The 20503-nt window shown below is 40.0% G+C and overlaps 1 protein-coding gene across 5 annotated transcripts in view; it reads right to left on the bottom strand.

Annotated features, from left to right (window-relative positions):
- CYB5R4 (cytochrome b5 reductase 4) overlaps positions 1-20503 on the bottom strand; it is an 82741-nt gene that overhangs the window by 42132 nt on the left and 20106 nt on the right. For 3 of the 5 annotated variants that reach the window (XR_012157984.2, XM_073336568.2, XM_073336570.2), the window contains 5 exons: positions 18402-18456; positions 16893-16950; positions 16560-16653; positions 9795-9827; positions 8554-8676 (listed from right to left, as the gene is read on the bottom strand). Coding sequence is in view for 4 of the 5 variants with exons in the window: in XM_073336568.2 (XP_073192669.2) it covers positions 8554-8676; positions 9795-9827; positions 16560-16653; positions 16893-16950; positions 18402-18456 (363 nt within the window). In the remaining variant the exon portion in view is untranslated. The remainder of the gene's footprint in view (positions 1-8553; positions 8677-9794; positions 9828-16559; positions 16654-16892; positions 16951-18401; positions 18457-20503) is intronic. The other 2 variants (XM_073336569.2, XM_073336572.2) reach the window with 2 other exon arrangements.

Genomic DNA, 20503 nt, shown 5'->3' with positions numbered 1-20503 from the left:
AATTTCAGTGCCGCCAAGCATGAAGAGTAGGACCAACTCTGATGGTGCAATGTGTAATAAGTGGGAAGAAAAGTCGGCAGGCATTCCGATCGCTCATAGCTCTAGGAGGTTGATGGGTAGGGTGTATTCGGTCAAGGACCATCTGCCCTGCACTGTATGAGTGTGAAGGTGCACTTCCCCAACTGATTAAGGAGGCATCAGTTATTAGAATCATGATCAGCATGGGTTGAAGGAAAGGAACCCTGACACAAATGTCCTTGGGCTGTGTCCACCAGGGTAGTGAGTCCTTGGCATGGATAAGAATTTGTGCAGGCTGTGTCTGTGAGGTATGTATACTGTGCATAGCCATGCCTGAAGATATCACATGTGTAACCATGTGTACTTTACCATGAACGTGGCCGCTGCCATATGGCTGAGTAGCTGGAGATATGTCCTGGCAGAGATTTGGGGGCAGGCTCGTACCATATATACAATGGTCGAAAATCTGTGAGCTGGAAGAAAGGTTCTGGCTTCTATGGCATCTAACTGTGCCCTGATGAACTCTAGGGATTGTACCACCACTAAAATAGATTTCTCCAAGTTCACACAAAGGCTGAGATTCGTGAAAAGGTCCACTGTCAAATGGATGGAATGAAGAGCGTCTGTTGCAAATGGAGACTTGAGGAGATGGTCGTCTAAGTGTGGAAAGATGAGGACATCCTGTGTGCGGAGGTAGGCAGCAACTACTGCAAGGATCTTGGAAAATACACAATGGGCCGTTGACAGTCCGAAAGGCTGTACTTTGTACTGATTATGGTCAGTGCTCATGCTGAACTGAAGAAAACATCTGTGGGCAGATGTATTGTGATATGGAAACATGCATCTTGGATGCATCAATGGCCGAGAACCAGTCTCCCTGTTCCAATGCTGGAATAATGGTAGACAGAATAACCATGTTGAAGCGTTGCAGTTTGATTAATTTGTTTAGGTTTTGAAGGTCCAAGATTGGTCAGCACTCACCCAATTTCTTCTGGATCAGAAAATAATGGGACTAGAAACCCTCTATATTAGGAAGGGACCAGTTCTATGACTCCCTGTTGCAGAAGATCTATTTCTTCTCATAGAATGGGGTAGTGAGATGGGTTCCTGAAAAGGGACAGGTAGGAATAGTGGCAGGGCAGGATAGATAGGAAAGGGGTGAAGTATCCTTCCCTGATGACCTCTAGAACCCACCAGTCTGAGGTATTTAGCCTCCATGATGGAAAGAAAGGAGCCAATCAGTTGCCAAACTGGTGAGATGTCAAGATGGTTGGTGTGACTGGAACAGGAGAAGGTATCTTGACCACACCTTCAAAATTGTTGTTTGGCTAGAGGTGCGTGATAAGTAGCTCCTTGAGGAGTTGCCTGTCTGCATTTGGTAGGGGGCTTTTGTCACCAGCGTTGAATGTCATAGTGCCACTGGCCGCGATCGTGGGGGAAGTTGGTATTTCTGCAGGTGTCTCTTTGGAACGGATGTGTAAATGCTGAGAGAGCGGAGAGTAGCTCAGGAGTCTTTAAGGGAGTATAGTGAATCACTCTTATGCTCCATGAACAATTTGGGATCCTCAAAGGGTAGGTCCCTCCACACTAGTTTGTACCTCCTTAGAAAGACCAGAGAGGTGCAGCCAGGACAGCAGCCTCATGACTACTGCAGTCGCGATGGAATGGGCAGAAGTATCCACAGAGTCTAGAGAGACTTTAAGGCTGTACGGGCCAAAAGGTGTCCCTCAGATATAAGCGCTTGGAATTGTTCTTTCTTGGCATCAGGAAGGTCTTGGCAGAGATCCTCTACCTTAGAGTAGTTGAGGAAGTTGTACTTGGCCATAAGAGCCTCGTAATTAGAGATGCAGAATTAGAGAATGGCAGATGAATAAGCCTTGCATCCAAATAAATCTAATAGTTTCCGGCCTCTGTCCTGATGGGTGGATTGAGGTTGATATAGGCATCCTTTTTCTTGCACCACATTAACTACTAAAGAATTTGTAGTGGGATGAGAGAAGAAATTCCATATCTTTTGCGGGAACATAATATTTTTTTGTCTGCCCGTTTTCAGGTGGGAGGGATAGATGCTGGGGTCTGCCAAAACACTTTAGCAGGGGGCTTGTTAATAGGTAGGGCTATTCTGGATGAGGAAGATGTGTGCAGGATATCAAGTAATTTATGTTGCTCATCTTTCACTTTCTCCAAAAGAATCCGGATGAAGTTTGAAGTCGTCAGCAGCAGCAGAAGGTGAAGTTATGATAAGGTTATCAGGGGAAGAGGAGAAATAGTGTTGGTGGAGTTTCCTCTTCCTGTTCTTCATCCTCATCTGTTACTGGGGGAGGCTCAGTCTCTGGTGGTCAAGAAACTGATGGAGAAAGCAAAGGTGTAGGTCTCCAGCTTTGCTCCATGAGAGTCTTCCCGAACTGTGCCCTATACATGGCCCAGGGGTCCCAGTATGGCCAATGTGGAGGGAGTGGAATGTGGGATTGCATCCATGGTGGTCCATACCTGGGTTCTGGTCCAGGTATGGACTGTGAATAGTGAGGACATGCAGAGGAAGTTGTTTGCGCCTGTCTTGAGTAAGAGGGCATGATGGAGCACTCCTCTTCTCCTCATCGCTGGGAAAGGGAGGTGCCATCTTCAAAGAAGAAAGGGAAGAATGTCAAGTGTCCGGAGAGGCAGGTGGAAGTGGGGAGAAGTTGTGTCTGAGCAATGGTGACTCAGGCATGTCAGATACAAGTAGGCCTTTAGGGTATCTGAATTCCTGGGGAGGAGGAAGGTGCATGACTCAGTGCCCAAGGAGAGAGAGATTCTTCTGAGCAGCCAACAGGTGGAGCTGAAGTCTTGCTCAGTGCAAAGGACTTTCTTGATGCAGAGGACTTGCTCAATGCCAATGGCTTTGTGGGTGCTGAGGTCCTGGTTAGTGCCGAAAGAGACGTCAGTGCCAGCAGTTTTGTCATTGCCATAGCTCCCAAATTGGTCTCTCTTGGTCTCCAGAGCCAAGAGACGGTGCCAAGGGCTGCAAGTCTGCCCAATTAGGCTCTTTAGACCATTGTTTCATTCCAGTACCGGAGATATTCGGACAGGCCCTGTAGCTATGTCCCCTGTCTATGGATGAGGTCAAAAGGCTTCCTGGTCCGGAAGGGCAGGAAATGAGGAAACAAAAACCTAAACTGTGAAGTAACAATTAAGGCAAAGCGAAAACAAAACACTTTTTTTTTTTTTTTTAAGATAGAGGAAAGAAGAAGAAAGTACTAAACTACATTAAAGCTAACAGGTAAGGCACTATCAAAGGAGGCAAAGGGAGAAGCAGGCTGTACTGTGGATTCTGTCCCAGACCAAAGGTGGTAGAGAAGCAACTGGGGGGTGGTCAGACTGCACAGTGCTGTATATACGTCCCCCTCACAGCAAGAAGGGATAGGTGCACGTGTGTTCCAATGCGCACTACTGATGAAGATCTCCAATCCCAGGCACAGGGTGTGCTGCCGCACCTACAATGGAGCACCCATAAGGACATCACTCAAAAAAGAACCATCGATAACCACTTTCTGAGTATGGTTTTCCAACCAATTGTGCACCTACCTTATAGTAAATTCATCTAGGCTACATACTTCCCTAGTTTGAGAAGGTCATGTGAGCTAGTACAAAAAGCCCTACACTAAAATATATCACATTTTCTACTTCCCCCTATCCACAAGGCTTGTTACCTAACAAAGAAGGATATTATATTGGTTTGACATTTTTTCTTGACAAATCGGTTGCTAAACAAACCGATTGCTTGATTACTTGCTCCATATCTTTCCACATGCTGAAGTTAAGCTGACTGGCCTATAATACCCTGGATTGTCCTTGTTCCCCTTTTTATAGATAGATATTTAAAATGAATATACATACAAGTAAGTAGCTACTAGAAAAAAAACCAGACAAGTGCAAACAAGAGTCTCAAGTCCCACTACAGTTAAATCAACAAAATATATATTATATATAGAGACCCTGAAAGCATGCAGAAGCTTGCTTAAAAATTCAAACAAGTAAATGCTACAGAAACAAGCCAAAAGCAAGACAATTCTTACATATTATATGGAAATGTAAGTCAGAATTTATATGGCACTAGAAAAATTCTCCCATTAAACCCAAAGCATTTTTTATGACAGAAAATGTCTCCTCACTACATGATGTAATCAACAGGAAACACAAAAACAACAAGACAATAGTTGGGAAAAAATGAGACAGCATAAATGGAAACCGCACTACCAACGTTTAGAGACCATTACCTAACCGAGTAACCTTGCATCCAAAAACAGGATCTCTCATTCAAGTTATATGATAGTATGGAAACATTTGAAGCAACATGGTCCCTTGCACTGGAACACACCAGTAACGCCATCAAAATGCAATCTGCCAATCTTAAACAAAATCCAATATGAAATATAATATCTCAAGACAATACGACTGTTTCCCAATCTGTCCATAGATTTTTTTTTATCCCTACAGTTATATCTGAAAAGAAACATTGTTTTAAATATGAATTAAGTAATTTTTCAAAAAGAGAAGAGTGTAAGCAGAGATTTGATGGAGAGGGATGGCTGAAGGGAGCCAGTTGAGGATCCCTGAACCTTTCCTTCTTGGCTTCACTGCAAGTTAAAGACGCACAAGGGCCATGCCCACTCCCCTCCCAAACATTTCCTCTACTTATATGTGGAAAGAGGGCAGGTGGTTGTATGCCCCAAAGTGGCCTCGCAGATCAGACAACCCACCTCAGTGCAGAACTTTAAGCATATGGGTACGTTTTTGCAGAATTAGGGGTTAAGTCTCTGGCTCCATATTTCTGATCAAAGAAGCCATCTCTTTACCTGAAGATTTCTATTAGTACAGAAGGTTTCTTTTTCATAGCCCCATTAAATCAAAAGATGCATTATTTATATAACTGGCTACATCATATTCAGAGATTCTCCTTTACTACACTTCTGATCAAGGATATCTGTAGCCTGTCCAATTAGGAATAACCTGTCTTGAATAAACTTCATCTTCCCATCAAAGAACTACTGAACCTCTTAGACAGTAATGAGCAAACTTTGTGTATGTACTTGATCACTAATTAATCTGAAAGTCTAGATTATTCAGATTTGTGTACAAACAACAATTCTCTAGGAAATTTGTTTCTCTCTCAGAAAGATGGTTTTGCATACATACAGATAATTTTACACTCAAAGACAGGGAGACTACCCTTCATAAGGGCGAACAGAACTCCTTACACTGTAAGGAAGTACCACTTTCCCACATTGTTATTTTAACATCATACTTTGCTCATTTAGAGGTAGTAGCAAAAGCAGGGCATTTCAGAGTAAGGGACACTACTTACTACCACCATGTAGATAGATTGAAAGGGCTATTTAGGATTAAGTCAAGGGAAGAAAAAGGGGCTCAAATTTTAGGGTTATGAGAGTCAGGTGGTTAGATCTTGAAGGTTTTTTCTGCAAACTATATCAGAGGTGTTTAGAAGCGTTCATTCTGAGACTCCTAAAATTGTTTTCAAGATTCTCTTTCCTTTCTTCCAACCCTAGAAATGGGGGAATCCCATAGACACAGCACGCTTCTTTCAAATCAATGCAATTTAAGCCACAAAATAACCAGAAAACTCCTCACAGAAAAAAAACAACAATTTTAAAGTGCAGACAGCTCTGATTAACTAAACTACCTGGCATGCATCCAATGAAGAGCTAATGTAGCTCACAAAAGCTTATGCTCAAATAAATTTGTTAGTCTCTAAGGTGCCACAAGTCCTCCTTTTCTTTAAACTACCTGGAATACTTGTGTCAGGGCTAATTCCCCACTCTGGCACTTCGAGTGCAGAAGCTGGGGGCCAGCAAGGATTCTAAAAATTAATACTGGCCACTCCAGGCTTGTATTTAACTCCCAAGGTTACAGCTTCTCTTTGGCTTTGGAAGGGTAGATGCTGCCACCACCCAAGCACAGAACCCCTTTGAGAGCCCAGGAAGGCTTGGGAATTCCTTTCTGTGGGGTACCCCCAAGTCCTTTCACCTCATCTTCAGGGAAGAGATGAGAAAGAGGGGAAAAAAAAGAAATCAGCTTTCCCATTGGCTCTTTTGGCCAGGTGCCCACTCACTTCCTTTTACCTATGCATAGCAGTGAGACTTTTTAACCCTTTCCAGGCAGAGCCATTAGAGAACAGCTACCAAGAAGGATTTTATAGCTACTGGATGGCTGCATGTCCATAAAAGGGAGCTATGCATTCCCCTCCCCTCCCCATTTATCACAACTTGCGCCTTGTGTGACTTTACATATATCATGCTGGAGTCAAAAACACTTGTGTCTCAGTACATCTGTGGAATAGGTCTTCAAAAATTGTTGCAATTGTTCTGATTCAGACTGGGACCTCTGCAACCAGCCTATAGTTATCCCTTCCCCTGGTTTCATTCATAGGGTCATCTGTAAAATGACCGTGGTCTGTGAGGATATTTCTTCATTTTTTAAACATTCCATTTTATTTTAATAATGTATTGTTCAGAAATATTAAAAAGGAAGGTTAACAACTCAGGTTATATTCCAGGTAGCGGATAATTTGGTTAATCGGAGCTATCTCCACTTGTAAAATTGAGACAAGTTTTCTTGCTATGAGCACCATCTCTTGTATTTATAAAATCTGATCTCAGGGAGGAACAGTCAACAGATTCTAAAGCTGAACTCACTACCATCAGGAAAATGAGGTTTCACATAAGAAACATAAGCTCAGAGATACTGAATACCTCAAAAGTAGCTTTCCACTGGCTTTGTCAGACCGCATTAATATTCCAGGACACCAGGGCTCTTAATTTTGGGATAGGAAGGATCAAAGAGTAAAGCACCACATGATGAGGCAAAGAGGCTTCAAAGAGATTAATCTACCTTTGTTTAATTCATGATAACCCACCATTTTTCTGCCAAATGAAACAAGATGATCTCAAAACAAGTAACTTTTGAACAGAGGCATGCAGAGGGGTCAATATGGGCCAATCAGCACACCACAAAACAGTTTAAGCATTGGCAAGACGGATTTCAAGAAAAAAAGGCAATTTGAGCCCCACCCTCAAAACACCCAGTTCCCTGGGCACAGCGTCTATCCGCATGATCTCACTATCCCAAAAGAGATGTATCTGCAGTCACCACAGTTTGGAGCTGAAGGCATTTAGAAATCCATTCCTTAGCTGACAGTTACCATCAGACTACCACTACAACCAAGAGGCCCAGAGATCATCCATCACCCAAATGCAATATTCCCTGCATTGCTTATTCTACTGGGATGTCAGTGTCCACTTAGGTATTCTCAAGTAGATATGAAACAGAGGTATTATGATGAGATCCAACACTGGCAGAATGGTCCAAGCTGCTACCTGCTGGCTCTCCCATGTGCTGTCTGCTGTCCCCGCCCCCAGCTTCATTTCTACAAGTGCAGAGCTGCCCAGCTGAAGGAGGCTGCATCTCAGCTCTGCTGACTCTGCAACTGAACGCCACTTCCTGGGTCCTAGTGCCAGTCGTGCTCCCCTTGTGTGTGCTGAGAGCCCTCCTGTTTTCTGTGTAACAGTGAGTGCCCATGGTGGGGCAGGAAGAGGGGTGGAATAGGGCAGGGGAAGGGGAATGTGGAAGTGAAGAGCGGGGATGGGGCAGTGGGATGAAATGGGGAAGAAAAGGAGATTGGCGAATTGCGGTGGGAAGCGGGAGCCAGGTATGCGGCATCCCCTTGGCAGCACCTGGGGCTCCCCTGTTAAGTAGGGCCATTGAACTATCACCCTGACAAGCCCTACCCCACTAAACCTGGACCCCTCTGATGAGCCCCCCACACCCAGACCCCCCCTGCTGAGACCCAACCACCTTCACTCACCTGGATCCCCTGTGAAGTCCCATTGCCCCTGCACATGGAACCCCACAACGAGCCCTTGTGCATCCAGATCTCCTACTGAGTCACCCGCACCCAGACTGCCCCACACAGAAACCTGTCACCCTACACCTGGATCCCCCCATTCTAAGCCCCTCCACACTTGGATCCTGCCGGGCTGAGCCAGCCCACCCACACCTGGTGCACCTGGCGCAGAGGGCAGGGCCCCAGGATGTTTCTGGAGCTGTGTCAGGGTCGGGTGCAGCCTCACTGCAGAGGCCCTGTACCGGGGGAGGTGGGAGATTACCCTGACGCTCCCACCCTCAGGGTAATCTCCCACCTCAATGCAGCCAGTGACCTGTGCTTCCCTCTGCCATGCTAGAGCCACATTTATTTACTAACAAAATGTGCAGATTTGGCAGCATTTTAAAATATTGTGCACATAATTTTTATTTTTTGGCACAGAATTTCCTTAGGAGTAATACTCTCAACCAGAAAACTCTTTACATTAGGCTGAAGGCATGACTATAAAAGACAAAAGGGAGACAACACATTTCTGTCCCCCATTCCTTGGGAATCCTGTTTTGGACCAGTTGGTAAAATATGTTTGGAAGGTACTTGCCTCAAATGTGGTTGAGAAGAGAAACGCACTGTCCTGTATAACAAATGAGACTATTTACCTCTGTCTGTGCACTTGATAAATGAACTATGACTCTCGAGTGGCTGTCCCAGTTTACTCCAAGGAATATTATCTTTTTTCTTCAGGACAATCTCCACTTTTCCCACTTTTTCAGCAATGTGTACTTAAAAAAAAAAAAAGAAAAAGAATTCTGGTGAAATTTTGAAGAAAGTTATTTTATTTAGTTTCATTGTCCTTAAGTTCAGCAAGGGCTAGTATCTAATAATCTCTCAAAAAAAAATACAAAATTACTCTGCTACACTAAAATGTCAAATGAAATGTACTTCCAGACTTCCTTGACATGTTTCAGTGTATTATTAAAAACAATAGCTTAGTATGCATGACTAATAAAGCATCTACTGTATATTTAGTAACTACATTTTGCTCTTCTGGTCAAAAAGTTAATGCTTATGATTTCAGAGTTACCAATTATTGATAAATAGTACCACTTTTTCTGTAGTGCATAAGTGACAAGCCCCTCTATTTTATGACTATTTTAATATGCAGATTAATTTCAAAAACTGATTAATCCAATCTAATGCAAAGTCCTGTATGCAAATATACTGCAGAATATGTTTCTAATCACTAAGAAACACATTTTAAAGATGCTTCAGGGGACCAGAATAATGCTGAAATTCTGTCTTAAATATTTCCAAGGCATCTAGATGTATTCACTTTAAAACTTGAGCATCCATTGTGATGACTCAAGAAAGCGGACAGTTCAGGAAGGCAGCTGGCCCTATACGACTCTTATATAGAACACTTTTTAAAAATCCATACACACTATGTTCACTCTCCAACTACTTTACTGAATATTGGTCTAATTTTACGGAGAGTCCCTTATTATAAACGATACATGTATGCAGAAAAAATATGGAGGCTCACTCCCAGCACACCAAGATTTTCCCTGACATAATTATATTTTCTTTTGAAATACTGTTCTACAGATCTATTAAGAACTATATTCTTAATGTTAGCATGACATTAGTGCCATGCAAAATCCCTTGAAAATGATACATTAATTCCTGTGGCTTCAAATACAAAAATACTGGAAAAAATTAAGTTTTGTTTGACTGTTCAAAATAGCATGCTGTGTCAAAGCATTATTCATAGGCAAAGGTATTATTTATCTGTTTAATATGTGCTAGCCAGATGGAGAAGAGCAGAACAAAGTAGATAGACTTAAGTTTCCATGTTTTGACATTAATAGGGTAGAGAACAGGAAGGAAGGAAACACCTTACCAGTAATGTCCTCTTGAACTGCATAACTCAGCTCTAAAATGAAGAAAATGCACATCCTCTTATTTAGATACAATTGGAAATCAAATTGCCTTCTCCTTCTATAGTTATCAGCATCTGTGACGCTGACAGACCAGCCAACCTGTGTATGACCCATAACAACTTAAGAGGCATTACTATTGTATCCAGTCAATTCCCTTGTATGTGAATTTCAAAGAGATGTACTAGACTAGCAATCACTAACCTGTTAATTTATAGTAATAGAAATCCAGTGTAGATGCTAAGTGTATTTGTCTGTTTACCAATATCCTGTTAGAAGTGTAAACGTAGCCAAATTAGCTTCTACATACTCATTGCTTTTCATGTCTTAATTGCCTTACATTATGTATGTGAATAGTTCAGTTAACTTTAAGATCAAAGATGTGAGATACTGCAGGAACACATTATCTACATTGCCCTCAGTTTAACAAACTATGTTATAATGGAGGGCTGGCTAATTGCCTTATGAGAATGAGAGTAACTAGTTTACTTGTAAAAAGAAAAGGAGTACTTGTGGCACCTTAGAGACTTACAAAATTTATTTGAGCATGCATTCAATGAAGTGAGCTGTAGCTCACGAAAGCTTAGGCTCAAATAAATTTGTTAGTCCCTAAGGTGCCACAAGTACTCCTTTTCTTTTTCCGGATACAGACTAACACGGCTGCTACTCTGAAACTTAGTTTACTTGTGTATGCATAAGAAATAGAAGATTAGCTTCAAAGCAAAGGTACACAGGCAAGCTGCATTGCCTATTCTTCCTCGGGGATGGGGTGGGGGGAGGCCCTGCTGTGATGATTGCTGTGAGGAGGCTTGTCAGCCTGCTAGAGAGCTATAGAAGTGAAACCTCGGGCCTGATCCTTTCATCTCAGGCCTGCTTAAACTTTAACAGGAAAGGTCTAAGCCATAGCACCGAGATCTCCAGGGAGACTTGGATTACCCTGGAATTCTCATGGAAAAAAAGTTTAATAGACTCTACACCTTAACTACCTATTAGACTATAACCCTTTGAATTGATTCCAGAGAGACTTTTACAAATCAACAGCCTTACCATCTCTGCTATGAAACTGACCTAAGGACTTTACACTCATTTGTATGCATATTGATCTTTTAAACCATTTATAACTCTCCTCTTTCTTTTTCCTTTTAATAAATCTTAGATTTAGTTAAGGATTGCCTGACAGCGTGATTTTTGGACAAGATCTGAGATTCACATTCACCTGAGGGTAAGTGTCTGACCCTTTGGGATTGGTAGAACTAAGTATAGTGAATAGCATTTTCAGTAACCTCTCACTATATTAGACTTGGTTGTCTAGATGGGAGCCAAGGGCTGTTATGCCTAAAGGGGACTGTGTTTGGCTTCTTGCTAACTAGTGTAGTACTACAACTCTTTTGTTACTAATTTGATGAACCTAGAATAAACCATCAGTTCTGGGGCTTTTCTGCCTTATTTCTTGCAGTCTGCCCTGAGTATGGCCTTCTCAGTGCGGCCCATCCATGCACTCAATCACAGCATTATTCACTTACCGTGAAGTGATTCAAAAAAGCATTTTAAGTTTTTGTTATTACAGCTCATTCCATATAGCTTAGAACAATACAAAGAACTTTAGATGGCAAAAAGGTAAGTATTCACTGTAAATTAATATTTGTAAGGTGACAAATGTCACAATTTACTTAAACTCCAGGAGTATCATGATATAAATTAACATCTTGTATGGGAAATGTAGCCAGGACATCCAGAACAAAATCAATAAAGCCAGGAACAACTTCAGGAGCTTAAATACAGTCTGGAAATCATCAAAACACAACACCAAAACCAAACTTAAGTTTATCAGAGCTACGTACTTTCAACACTACTTTATAGTGCAGAATGCTGGGGAATGAGAAAGTACGTGTCCATACAGCCTTCATTCCATACAACCTGCCTCAGAAAAATCCTCCATATATCTTTTAGCCCAGAACAATCTCAAACCAAGATCTATTGACACAGTGCAGCCAAGAGGATCTGAGCACCATCATTTCCAGGAGGCGTTGGAGATGTATTGGTCATGCGCTTCGGATGAAAACTGATTCCATCACCAGAGTAGCAATAAGATAGACACCTGAAGGCAAGCGAAAATGAGACCGCCTGAAAACAATATGGCTAAGAGCTGTAGAAGCCAGCCTGGATAAAAATCAATGATTTTAAAGGGGGGGGGGGGAGGGGAATTGATATTTATTTAAATCGGATTTTTTGAGGAAAAACCCTGTCTAAAGATAGTTTTAATTAAGATACATTATAGCTCAAAGATATCTCATCATGGAATAGGGATTATAAATTCTAATTCTATAGTATGAAACAATATATGAATGTAATGTTTAAGAAAAGTTTTGTAAATGAGTTTCAATACTTCATGGATTAGGGACCCAATCTTATGGTCTTCTGCATAGAAAGATTAACCTAAATAATCTATCTACCCAATGGGACTCAGTGCTCAGTCTAGAAGATACCATCAGAGATACTGATGATACTACAAGATACTGCTTAGTTTTGCAGTTCTCAAACTGTGGATTTGTCTCCAGAGATAACATGCTTGTTAACAGCAAAAATGTTTTAAAATAAACAAACAAACATATAGAGGTGAGAAATAACAGACCTCAACCCTATTGTCCCTCTGCAAATTTGTACTCAATCCCTTACCTCTCTCTAGAAGTGCAAAGTTTCAAAAAATTCAATGACCATCACTGATTTGAGATCTATCATACCATTCTCTCACTAGAAGAGAAAATGTATAATGGCAGCAGGCCGTAAAAGAGACCCCGTTGGGGAATATTTTAATGAAGTTCCTCTACCTGTGGGTAAGACAGGCATGCATGTAAAATGCAAACAGTGCAACAAAGAAATGCAAGGCCTGGCTGCCCGCATGAAACAACATCATGAGAAGTGTTCCTTCTCAGGAGGAAACTGCGTTGAAGATTGTCATAAATATAAAGGGAAGGGTAAACCCCTTTGAAATCCCTCCTGGCCAGGGGAAAGCTCCTCTCACCTGTAAAGGGTTAAGAAGCTAAAGGTAACCTCGCTGGCACCTGACCAAAATGACCAATGAGGAGACAAGATACTTTCAAAAGCTGGGAGGAGGGAGAGAAACAAAAGGGTCTGTGTGTCTGTCTATATGCTGGTTTCTGCCAGGGATAGACCAGGAATGGAGTCTTAGAACTTTTAGTAAGTAATCTAGCTAGGTATGTGTTAGATTATGATTTCTTTAAATGGCTGAGAAAAGAATTGTGCTGAATAGAATAACTATTTCTGTCTGAGTATCTTTTTTGCAACTTAAGGTTTTGCCTAGAGGGGTTCTCTATGTTTTTGAATCTAATTACCCTGTAAGATATCTACCATCCTGATTTTACAGGGGGGATTTCTTTATTTCTATTTACTTCTATTTTTATTAAAAGTCTTCTTGTAAGAAAACTGAATGCTTTTTCATTGTTCTCAGATCCAAGGGTTTGGGTCGGTGGTCACCTATGCAAATTGGTGAGGCTTTTTAATCCAACATTTCCCAGGAAAGGGGGGGTGCAAGTGTTGGGAGGATTGTTCATTGTTCTTAAGATCCAAGGGTCTGGGTCTGTAGTCACCTAGGCAAATTGGTGAGGCTTTTTACCAAACCTTGTCCAGGAAGTGGGGTGCAAGGTTTTGGGAAGTATTTTGGGGGGAAAGACGCGTCCAAACAGCTCTTCCCCAGTAACCAGTATTAGTTTGGTGGTGGTAGCGGCCAATCCAAGGACAACGGGTGGAATATTTTGTACCTTGGGGAAGTTTTGACCTAAGCTGGTAAAGATAAGCTTAGGAGGTTTTTCATGCAGGTCCCCACATCTGTACCCTAGAGTTCAGAGTAGGGGAGGAACCTTGACAAAGATGATGAAAGGAATGTGTAGCGTCTTCAGGTTGGTTAACTTTTTTATTTCATACTTCTTTCTTAAGGACTGCCTATCTGCCTTCTGGACTCTTCTTGAATTCTCATGTTTGAGCAAAAAATATAGTTGTTACTCCATGGTACTATCATTTTAGATGCAGTTTTGATACAAAATAAAGAGCTGAAATAAGATCTTCCTTTTACAATTTCACCTTTAAAGTAGTACTGAGTGTCAGTGAATGCAATGAATAATACTAAATGAGCAGTATGGTAATAACAATTAAATAACTGAATTGACTTATTTTGTTGAGGAGAATCCATCCTCAACATGCAGGATTCTGAAGACTATCCACCTTCAAGATCACCGTCATTTTCTGTCGTTCAGAGTGATCTGCTAATGGTAGTGTTTCAGTCACATCATGTGTGTCACATAGCCACAGTATATCTCCTGTAGCAAAAAGAAAAAAAAGCAGCTCCATCATCCAGAAACCTCCATAGATAAGCTTGTGATAAGAACCAGCAGATTACAAAAAGAGGTAATTGATGAAAAAATTGCCCAGTTAGTTTATGCAACAAATGCTTCTTTCGTTATGATTGAGAACCCTAACTTCATTAACATGGTTCAGTCATTAAGACCAGGATACAGTCCATCCAACAAAGCAGATGTTGCAGGCAAATTGCTGGATAAAGTGTATGAAAGAGAAATTGAGCAGTGTGCAAAAGGTCTAGAGGGTGAAATTGTTAATCTGAGTCTTGATGGGTGGAACAATGTCCACAATGATCTTGTTTTATATGCTAGTGTGACAGAAGAAGGGAATGGCTTCCTTGCAGAAACAATTGATACATCAAGAAATGCACACACAGCAGAATACTTACAAGAAGTAGCAGTAAAAGCTATAACAAACTGAAAAAAAATTCAAATGTCTGGTACGCAGCTTGGTCACAATGATGCAAATGGATCCAAGATGAAACCAAATTTAGAAGAGAGTCCCAAGCTAACAACATACGGTTGCAGTGCTCATTTGACGCACCTCCTAGCCAAAGACTTCAGTGTTCCAGAAATAAAGGCTAATGTTGTTGAAATTACAATATATTTCCGTAACAACCACTTTGCAGCAGCTGCTCTGAAAAAAGTGGGAGGAACCAAGCTAACCCTCCCACAAGACATGGGATGCAACTCAGTAGTGGACTATTTTGAGCACTGTATCAAGAACTGGCCTAATCTGATGACAGTTTGGGAACAAAATCATGAAAAAATGGATGGCACTGTCACAGCCAGGATTCTCAACATTGGGCTTAAGAGACATGTTGAACACATGCTGAGTACCCTGAAGCCTATTTCTGTAGCCTTGAACAAAATGCAGGGAAATAGCTGTTTTATTGCTGACACTGTTGAAATTTGGAAGGAACCGAGTGAGATCCTAAAAAGAGAAATATGCAATGACAGAATTAAATTACAAGCACTAAAAAAACCAAATGGGACAAGCACTATCCCCAGCTCATTTTCTTGCAAATATTCTCAATACTTGGTACCAGGGTCAAACCTTAACTGCTGATGAAGTTGGCTATGACATGGACATCCAGCAATCATCCCTCCATAATGCCAACTATAATAAACTTCAGAACTAAAGGTGAACCATTCAAGAAATATATGTTTGCTGCTGATGTTTTAAAGAAAGTCACACCAGTGAACTGGTGGAAATCACCTAAGCACTTGGATTCAGAGACTGTTGAAGTGATAATCTCACTTTTAACAGTAGTAAGTTCTTCTGTCGGTGTAGAAAGAATATTTTCTTCCTTTGGACTAATTCATTCCAAATTGAGAAATCATTTGGGACTCGAAAAAGCAGGAAAGCTTGTTTTTCTTTTCCAGATTATGAACAAACAGGAAAGTGAAGGTGAAGACGACTGAGTTAGCTGTGGAAGCCAACATTTCAAGTTTCTCATGTTGACCTGGCTGACATAGTCGATTTAAGTTTGGTTGTTTTGTTTTTTTTAAATATTTCATTTAACTATTTTAGTTAAACACAATTTTAACAAAATCAAACCTTATTTTAAAAAACTTGAATGTTTAAATTCAAAAATTCATATGCTTGTTTTGTTAAAATGTTATATGTTGCTTTTGAAGAAAAAAATCCAGAATACATAGCATTATTGTTTTAATTAAATAAAACAATTTAAATGTCTGTCTGGTGATGTTCTCCTCCTAATACAACATGGCAAGAAAATCCTCCAAATATTAATGATTAACCTGTTGAATTGGAGATAGTTCACCTCCCAATGACTTCATAAATATCTGCTTCAATTACCTTTGGTAAATGAAATAAGAAAACAATCATTCGTTTTCTGATATAATTGTAAAATTAATCAGAAAAGTTTTCAAAATCAATCACTTAAAAATGTATAGTGTGTACCTTCTAAAAATAAAACCTACATCTATCTCTGAGTTGTGAAGAATATGTATTAAGGTTATAACAACCAACAAGAATGCACTTTTATGTAGAAATCAATGTTTAATCGAGTCTTCCTGACTAGTGATTTAAATCAATTTGATTTAAATCAAATCCACGCTGGTGGAAACTGAACTGAAAAACCTGGGGCAAAGCTGGGGAACCACTGAAAGACTTGCCAGAAACAGACAGGAGTGGAGGAACTTCGTCATTGCCCTAAATGCCAGAGGCGTAATAGGAACATGATGATGGGAAATGTAGAAGCATAAGATATAAAAATACACAAATGCACTAACTACTAGATGGGGGGGGGGGAGACAGGGGAGGAGTAAAATTAAACTCTCAATAGAATTCAATTTTAATGTTTTCCAAAGCAAAACTAAAGCACTTACCAATATGCAAGAGATAGGAATAATCCCTCAGAATGCTGTCTACTCTCAGTCTACCATCTTGATGGTCAACTATCACCATTTCTGAATTCATCCCCTTATACAGAAAAGGAAATTATTTCAATTTAATTTCAAATACTTTTTGAACATAAGAACAAGGCTGAAGAACTCATAGAACATAGTTCACAGAATCATAGAATATCAGGGTTGGAAGGGACCTCAGAAGGTCATCTAGTCCAACCCTCTGCTCAAAGCAGGACCAATCCCCAATTAAATCAGTTGGTCATATTCACAGTAAGATTTCATGGTTCTTTTATTTTGATAAAATGCATTTACCTTTTGTTTAGTATATATGACAACAGTGACCAAATGATCTGTTTGGAACCAATCATAGCTGTAAAATAATAAGGAAAAAAAAGGAATTAATCTTGTGGGCAAACAATACATTTAAATGTCAAGAATTTCCAAGCAGACCTTTCTATGAAATAATATACCAATATATATTTTTATATCCTGACGAGAAGTCTCAAACTGATTATTTTAAGAAAGGATATTCAAACATTAAAAAACGGGAACTCTAGTTATCCATCACTAGTTAGCATATTATTAGAAAGTACGATTAAGCAAGAATGCGTACAAACTTTGCACTAACTGTATGAATGTGTATACAATTGCACATGACTGGTTTAAAGAAACTGGCTATTGATGAAAGACATTTGAGTAAAGTGAGCAGTTCATTCTTTGGATGAACAGAAATCATTTAAGAGGACTCTTTTGGCCATGTAGAATAAATATCACTACTCTCACCCCTATTTTCATTTCCATGGATCCTGTCCCTTTTCTAGGATGGATGACTCAGTATTTGATATACAATATGTCTACGTATTAGATATACATTATTTAAGTTCCAACAGGAATTTGAGTTTAATCTTACATTATTGTATTCATCTTTTAGACTAACGGACAAGAAAGCAAAGCCCTGAAACTTACTGCAAATGAGAGTGTTTGCAAGTAGATTAGTTCTTTTTGTAGTTTGTCTGAGTTGTCTTCTCTTCCCTATTTACCTCAGTCCCCATACCAAGTGATAGGATTCACAACTTATTGCACAAACCCTGAGGTAGACTAGGAAAAGGAGAAAAATGAAGTGGTTGTGGGAATGGAATCAACCCCAACTTGCAAACAGCCCCCTGCAGTCACTGTTCCTTGGGCTTTTAGCAATTAGATCAATGTCATCAGAGTCTCACTGGCCACTTCTTGTATATTCCATTGTATTCTGTTCCCATTCTACACTAGCGTATATGGAGCCAATCTTCCCTCGTGCCGCAGAACTGCATCAGTACTCCTGCACAGGGAACCTCCACAGCATCATACACTGGTGGGTATAGTTCAAAGTGTATTATCCTTACCCATTATCCTTTAAAAAATGTAATATCAGAAAATTCCATACTTTAACAAAATAAATACTGGATACTATTCAAATGTAGAAAAATTCAAGTAAGTAATATTTATTGCACTGTAGAAAAACACAAATGGGGAGGAATCCTGAATCAAGAACTAACTTTATATTTATGTAGGAGGCAGCATAGGGCAGAGACTAGTGCAAAGTCGCTAAATATACATTTTATTCTCCCACATTTCTACGGACTCACTGTAGGACCTCGAGTAAAACATTTAAAGTTAATTGAGCATGAGTTTCCCTATCTGTAAGATGTGATAATGACACATACCCACCTTCATAAAGCACTTTGAGCTTTATGGATTAGACAGTACTCTGTATTTGCTAACAGTATACACTATTTAACAAAATGTGTAGAAAAAGTGTACTATAAGAATATAGACCAGTACCTTGGAGTTAAATCTTTGGAAGAAGTATCCAATACTTTATTTTTAGGAAGCATGCCTACAAAAAAACCCATCAGAATTTATTAACACATTTGCATTGATATTCACGCATCCAAGAGTGTTAACATCTATTCCTAGTAGGAATGAAATCCAGAAAGTTTTAAAATTAAATGCATGCAATAGCTATAGCTCCTCGATACCTGGTGTTTGCATTTCCATTGGTAATTGGGCAGCCACAAGCTTTTTAGCAATTGCCCCCCGAGAAATGAACTCCAACCCCCCAAAAATTTCCACTTCACATATTCTTGATTTTCATGCAACTGGTACATCACAAAAAACTTTGGTGTATGAGCTTCCCACGGAATTAGCATCTGTTTGTGCAATATGGTCTAAGAAACCAGTGGTATGTAATTGTAGCTATATGTATAAGCATATTCTTTAACTGTCTCTTATATTTTACTTTAATTTTCAAAGCATTAGAATGCTGACCCAAGTTACCCAGATAACTTACCCACGTTTAGAGTTCCAAAAATAAAAATAAAATAAAATGTGACTTTCAGGTATGTAACTTAATGTCATACACTAATTCAGCTTTAACATCAGTAAGACAAGCAGAAACTTTCAGGCATTTTAAATCTTGCTTTACACTAAGCATCCTGCTCAAGATCTTTGTAGTATTCAGCTAGCTGCTTTCATAAACAGCTTTCATTTTAGTGTTTTTCTACTTTTTAATCACAATGACCTTGACCAAAGTCTGAGAAACTAATAGTGAGAACAATCACTATTCAGTTTGCTTGGAGAGCAACAATACTGATCGCTGACAGAGAGAATAATATTCAGGCAACAATCTGAAATGAGAACATAGGTTAAAGTGATTTCAATTCTTCTTCCTAAACACTGATGCTAAAAAGAAGCTGAACTGCGTCATTGTGGGCATGGCGAAAAATGAACAACCTGAAATGTTATGTGGTCCATGACACCAAGTGGAGGGCAGGATTTCTGGTGGAACACTCTAGGCAGAAGGGTTAAAATAGAGTTGGGAAGCAATGGTTATTGCTGTGGATGGCTGGTTATTATCAAAACAAGAGCAAGGATTTTATGTCAGGCAAGACCACTCTCCTGAGTAACCAATGTGATGTTTTCCTAAAATTAGCTTGATGTATAGCCAGAACTGTCTTACACACTTTCATGACAAGAACAAAGATTACCTTGAACAGAGCATGTTCTGATCTATCATGCATCCCTTCCAGATAGAAGTGCCCATTTTTTTAAATTTCAAAATCAGTTTCAGATGCATTAAAAACAAACCATGTTAACGAGAGATGGTTATGCATAATGGACAAGGATAAGTAACTAGGGAGTGTATTCATTTTCCCATTTAAATCAATCATCATCATCAAACAGGTTCTCTAGTTCAACCAGATATTTTGGACTTGATGCAGAAATTGCTGGATGAAATTAAGTTGTGTGTGTCATGCAGGAGATCAAACTACTAGATCGCGGTAGGCAACCTATGGCATGCATACCAAAGGCGGCACGCGAGCTGATTTTCAGTGGCACTCACACTGCCCGGGTCCTGGCCACTGGTCCGGGGGGCTCTGCATTTTAATTTAATTTTAAATCAAACTTCTTAAACATTTTAAAAACCTTATTTACTTTACATACAACAATAGTTTAGTTATATATTAAAGACTTATAGAAAGAGACCTTATGAAAACGTTAAAATGTATTACTGGCACGCAAAACCTTAAATTAGAGTGAAAAAATGAAGACTCGGCACTCCACTTCTGAAAGGCTGCCGACCTCTGTACTAGGTCATAACTGTCTCTTCTGGCCTTACAAACCTATGACTAACCAAGGAGGGAACACCATGTGCGAAATAAATGCAAATCCTTATGCACTGCTCCTAAATTTGTATATACCATAGGTGGTACAGCAGCTGCCAAAGCAGATGGGGCTAAAAAAGAACACTCTTCCAAAAGAAGAGCCACCACCCAGTAAATCTGAGGCTTGCTTCCCAACTGACGCCCTCATGGAAACACTGATACCATATTATTAAAAACGCTGTACTTAACAAGCTATAAATTAGGCGGGGGAGGGGGGAG

Source organism: Lepidochelys kempii, chromosome 3 (genome assembly GCF_965140285.1).
Source record: "Lepidochelys kempii isolate rLepKem1 chromosome 3, rLepKem1.hap1, whole genome shotgun sequence".
NCBI classification, from domain to species: domain Eukaryota; kingdom Metazoa; phylum Chordata; order Testudines; family Cheloniidae; genus Lepidochelys; species Lepidochelys kempii.
The sequence above is the reverse complement of the archived record's forward strand: the minus strand, read 5'-3'. Positions and strand labels throughout refer to the sequence as shown.